This window comes from Gavia stellata, chromosome 30, assembly GCF_030936135.1.
Source record: "Gavia stellata isolate bGavSte3 chromosome 30, bGavSte3.hap2, whole genome shotgun sequence".
Lineage (NCBI taxonomy): Eukaryota > Metazoa > Chordata > Aves > Gaviiformes > Gaviidae > Gavia > Gavia stellata.
Window position 1 is genome coordinate 5,057,125 of NC_082623.1, and position 5,337 is coordinate 5,062,461.

At 53.0% G+C, this 5,337-nt stretch overlaps 1 protein-coding gene across 1 annotated transcript; it reads right to left on the minus strand.

Annotated features, from left to right (window-relative positions):
- Nucleotides 1–1,303: 1,303 nt before the first annotated feature.
- On the minus strand, nt 1,304–5,098 carry LOC104260525 (Krueppel-like factor 15). Its single transcript, XM_009816264.2, has 2 exons — nt 4,161–5,098; nt 1,304–1,504 (listed from the first exon to the last, which is right to left on the minus strand). Exons 1-2 carry the CDS (start codon nt 5,096–5,098, stop codon nt 1,327–1,329), a joined length of 1,116 nt encoding a protein of 371 aa, XP_009814566.2. The 3' UTR covers nt 1,304–1,326.
- Between the last annotated feature and the right edge of the window lie 239 nt (nt 5,099–5,337).

The window sequence follows — 5,337 nt, forward strand, 5'->3', positions numbered from 1 at the left end:
GCGTCATCAGTCAAAAAGGGCTGCAGGGACCAGAGAACAACCTCTTTGCTGTACAAACATGCCCTCCACAGGGGAGGGAAAAGAGTTTAGCTCATTTCCCTGTCCTTATTTTGGGTACACCCCAACACTCCTCACTAAAGGCAGCTCAAGGGCAGCTTGGGACAAGCGCATTAAGTCCTACCCTGGAAGAGCGTTGGGGTAACAGCAGAACGGCACGAGCACACCCGAGTTGAAAAGAGCCTGCAGGCGCTAAATATCAGCTTGAGACATGCTGGCAAAGCCACGTAGAAAGGGCACACCGCCTAGCTCAAACTCCTGACGCTTATTGTTTGTGCAAGCACCTAATTCCCTCCCAGATATTTGCAAAAGCTCGGGAGGTTGGCACAGTAGCAAGGAGTTGGCCTTTAATTAACCAGAAGTCAAATACAAAAAGGACGTCAGCAACCTGTGAGCTGCGCTGCTCCCCCTGACCGGAGCGTACGCTCCTCTGTGGGTCCATACACATTGGTGTCTCTCCATGCCGCTGTTCTTTCATGCCAGCACGTAAAAAAGGACTTTGCTGGTACTGCTGACATTTCTCCTCATCCCCTTTCAACACGCACCATTGAGCGAGCTGAACAGATGCATTTCCCACCCCCCTCAGACCGTAGCCCAGTGCCAGTCAGGTGAAAAACCACCAACAGAGAAAAGCAGAGTTAGGGACAACACAACCACCACCTCAACCACACCGGAAAAGCCATCCCCAACGTCTGCCTTCACCCCCCCAGCTGCTGGGCAATACACAAACACCCCCCCATCCATCCACGCTTCTGCCTGTCTGGGGGTGCCACCCTGCCAGATGGGCTCGTGCACAGCTTTCTGAGCGAGTCCAGCCAGAACAAATCCTCCCTGGCTGTCTCCGAAATGCTGCTGACCCAGAGCCTTGGGGTGCCGGTGTGACTCGCAGCCGCAGCAGCCCAGGGGATGCCCCACGGTGGGGATGGAGAGCTGTAAGCCAGTTCTTGCCTGTCACACTGCAGCAGGCGGGTGACACCCACAAAGCTGTGCAAAGGGATCTTGTAAAGCTGTCCTCTACCCCAGCCCCACTCCCCTACACACACACTCACCCTGAATTAACTTAGGTTTCCATCACATATATTTAAGAGAGGGACAGTAGTACCAGAAGCTGAATATAGATCATCCTTGAATAGCGGTATAACAGTGGGTTTCCTGTAATTTGTTAAAGAAAGTCATTTCCCCCTCTTCATTAGCGTAGTGTTCTTTGCATTCTGTTCGCCTGGCGTCGGGGCCTCCTGGACTCAGCCTCGCAAGGACGAGCAGCAAGGCTTAACTTCTGCTGCCGCCCTGAAGTCTCCGCTGGCTGTACGGCTGGCCCCGGTGGATCTTCACGTGTTTGGCTAAGTGGTCACTGCGGGCGAACTTCTTCTCACAGGCGGCACACTGGTACGGCTTGACACCGGAGTGGGAGCGCTTGTGACGGGAGAGCTCATCCGACCGGGAAAACCTGCAGGAGAAGGGAAGCATGGTGGATCCAGCCTTTGCTGATAGACAGGACAGGGAACACGAGGATCCCGGCACGCGGGAGCCTGAGGTCTGTCTCTGCCACAGCCTCTTGGGGTGACCCCAGACAGGTCCCTTCTGCTCTGCTCCATCCAATCTACCAGTGAGGCACAGGTACCCCAGGCTCCTGCTGGAGGAATGGAAAGAAATAAACCCCTCCAAGGGGTGATTTAGAGATAGGAAAGAGGAAAAGAATTCATTTCTTTCCTTAGAGGACACCATCCACCTATGTCCTTCCTTTGTTTTAGACTGGCTGAAACCTTTTGGGAGCTGTCAGCCCCAAAGCCAGGTGCTGAGAGAAATTGCTTTTTGGGCACTATTGAGGGAAGGCTTGTATTTCCTGAGAGAGTTTGGGTTCTCCTTGCAAACTCTGAGCATCCCCTTGTTTCTCAGAACGGCAGCGAGTTTCCACTGTCAGCCTGGGCTGGACTGGGAGCTGCGGAGAGAGAAGCAGCCCGTGAGCTGGCTTAAATACCAAGCACAAGGGAGGAAAAGCAAACGCACCCAGCCTGGAGCACAGAAGCAGAGGTTTCCGTGCCAAAGCAAGTTGACTGCTGTTCTGAGGATGCAGTAACAAGGACCACAGGAATACCCAGTGTTCAGACTGCTTGTCTGCGTAATTCCCACACCTGGAGCAGATCAGCTGAACAGCCCGGGAAGTCCCTTTAACCACATGCGTGTCCCCACTTAATTCTCCTGCACCCTTTCTTCCAGCTGGCACACACAGATCCTGACTTGGGGGCATCTGCAGCGAGTTGGTCCACAGCACTTTCACGAGTACCACCTCAAAGGTCTCAACAAGGCCTGGGAGCTGGTGTGACTTCAGCGTGCTTAACATGTCTGAGTGTCAGGGGAGTGCTGGAGAGGAGGACCGGACAGGATTGACTCCTGTTCTGCCCCTAAGGAGCCAACACAGATGGCAGGAGTATTAGGACAGAAGGGTTTTTCCATCTGGCTGAAACATGCCTACGCAAAGAAGCACAAAGCAAAGAGCTTCAGATGTAACCCCAGACTCCCAGAGATAGGATTTCAAGCTCACACCTGGTACAGTAAATACTGCGCCTGCTTGCAAAAGGCTCTGTGAAAATGAAATGCATCCCAAGGCCTTCCTCAGCTCTTCCGTACAAACCATTGACTTATTTTCCAGCTTTATTGCAAGAAGCGAGTTCCAAGGTCTCAGCTCCTCACAGAAAGCAGGGCCAGGAGAAATGGCATATATATTTACAGTTAGGGCCACATCTAGAAAAGGGAGCACGGCCCGGAGAGAACCTCAGCCACAGCCGAGTACAGCACTCGATAGCGTAACTGCTCCCGTGGAGGGGAAGGGGAGGGCAGCAAGTGAAGCAGAGCACAGCCACTCAGCGGACAGCCTGCAGGATGCTATCGTACAGGCTGGCACCATCCTTTTCCTCCTTCCCAGAAGGAAAAGTGGTGCTTGTGTGGTTGCCATTGTCCCCCTCCTCAATCCCCAGGCTCTGAGCGTCAGATGCAGGAAAGTTCAGCAGTACTGGCTAAACTGGAAGAGGACTGATGGTACTGGTACTGGAAAAGGAGATGATGCTTGTAAATATGACCTGCGATTACAGGTGAAATGGAGGGACAATTGCTGATGGCAAAGGGACGGCAGCTTGGCAAGAGGTAGTTCCAAAATTCAGATCCAGTCTCATACCTTCCAGAGTTTCACCACCCCGAGACAGAAGCCATAACACACCATCCGGGAAAACAAGGCAGCGAGTGGCTGCCAAAGCATTGCATAAGAAACCAGGAAAGCTCAGTGCTGCCAGCACCAGTTTTCTTTGTGATATGCTTCGAGATCTGCTGATGAAAAGTGCTACGCAAGACCTGAGGACTATTAGCCCTTCTTGCCAAAGGCTGTACTGAGCATCCTGCCCCCCGGGACAGGTACGTGGTACCAGGAAGAGAATACCACAGCAGAAAAATAATCAGAGAAATGCAGCAAGATTAAAAAGCAAGGTTAATTTAGGGAACACAGATGAAAGAAAACGACAACCACCATCACGCGCAGAGCAAACAAAAGTAAGTGCAACATGGAGATATGTACAGGCTCACAGGTGTCTGAGGGATACAAGCAGCCAGGGCAGGCAAACAGCAGGAGAAAGCAAAGGGTTGCTCAGCAAACACAAAACTATGCACTGGCTCCTGAGGAAGCAGTGAAACTCCTATAAGCTGGGACAAATATTAATGGGAAAAGCCATTTTTGTAGCCCAACTACAGAAATTGTCCTGAACTAGACAGAGAAGGCTTGCAAAATTACAACATCACTTAGAAAAGCTGTATTGCCAGAGGGTGTTTAGGCATCCAGTTCAAGGGGGATTTGGGGTGTTTGGGCAAGTGTCAGCTATGCTTCCCCAGCTGGCGGTTTTCAGCACTTTTGGACTGAGTGAAAACTACCCAAAGCGTTGAACAAACTTTACTCCTTCAGGCCTCCTTCCAGCTCTCACCTATAATTCACTCAGGAAAGAAAACTTGTGATTTTATCCTGGATTCTCACGAGCCAAGAGCTCTCCTGCACCTTGGCAAGAACGGCAGCCCCTTGGCGGGGACACGCACTCGCACAGAGTCCTGCGGCTCCCACTTACCGCCAGCCACAGTTGGGCCAAGCACAAGTGTAGGGTTTCTCGCCGGTGTGCCGACGAAAGTGAGCCTTGAGGTGGGAACTCTTGGTGTACATCTTGCCGCAGCCCGGGTGCGAGCACTTATGGATGCGGACGAGGGAAGGGGGAGCTTTCTGATACTTGGGGGTTGGCTCCACCTCTTGCACATCCCCCGGCGCCCCTGGCCTCATGGCGACTGGCAGGGGGGCAATTTTGACATACTTTTGGTCCATGACGGTCACAGGGGGCTGGAGCTGAGGGAGGAGGGACAGGTTTTGGCCCTGCAAGCTGATAACCAGCTGGGCCACCCTGACACCACCCGTAGCACTCTGTGCTAGCGGGCTGCCACTGTCCATCCGGAGAGGCTGGATTTGGAGGACAACAGGAACGCTCCCAGCGGCTGCTGCCAGGTCACTACCATCAGCTGTCCCTCCAGGCTGAGCAGCGTCTGAGACCTCTTCCTCTTGAACCACACCGGAGACAGGCTGTCCCCCAGAGCTACCTAAGCTGATTTCAGATTTGATCTTGACCTTCCCTCCAGCTGGGTGAAGTTCACTTGCTTCGTCTTTGAGGAACTCGTCCTTCTCCCTTAGGAACTCCTCAATCTCCTCCAGAGTGGGAATGAAGTCCTGGGAGAGGCTGCTGCAGAAGTCTGGCAGCTTGAGGTGAGCCTCACAGACAGTGACTTGGGGTTTTGCATCCTCCCCCTTTGCACCGGCCAGAGGGAGCAAGGTGTCTTCAGAGTGGCTGGTGCTGCCTGCAAGGAGATGGCCAGAGCCTTGCAGGTGGCCAGACGCCCTCTCGCTGCCGTGCCCCGGCAGAAGCGATGGTGGCATGCTGTGTTGCAGAGCACTGGCAAAGCTCTCTAGCAGGGAAGAGCTGGTCAAGGAGGGCAGCAGCTCCTGGCAACTCACAGAGACCATTTGTTGACTCACGTCCTCTACCCACACAAAGCTCTTGGCTCAGCTGGATCAGAAGCCTCTGTAAGAGCTCAGTTGGGGCTCCTGAGGCTGGGGAAGTCTTCGTTCATCTGCAAGGGAACACCACCAAGGTTATTTCCAAATTAACAAACAAACAAGAAAACCTCAACCTTTGAATAAAACGGACTGTGCATTAGAAAGAAAACATCAAAACTAGTCAGTGGCCTTTGTTTTTAAAGAGT

Excerpts from the sequence above, each read along its gene's own strand:
- LOC104260525 (XM_009816264.2), bottom strand. The coding sequence starts at position 5,098 with ATGGTCTCTGTGAGTTGCCAGGAGCTGCTGCCCTCCTTGACCAGCTCT. Across the intron at positions 1,505-4,160 it reads TGGCCCAACTGTGGCTGGCG|GTTTTCCCGGTCGGATGAGC; the intron begins GTAAGTGGGAGC and ends CTTCTCCTGCAG.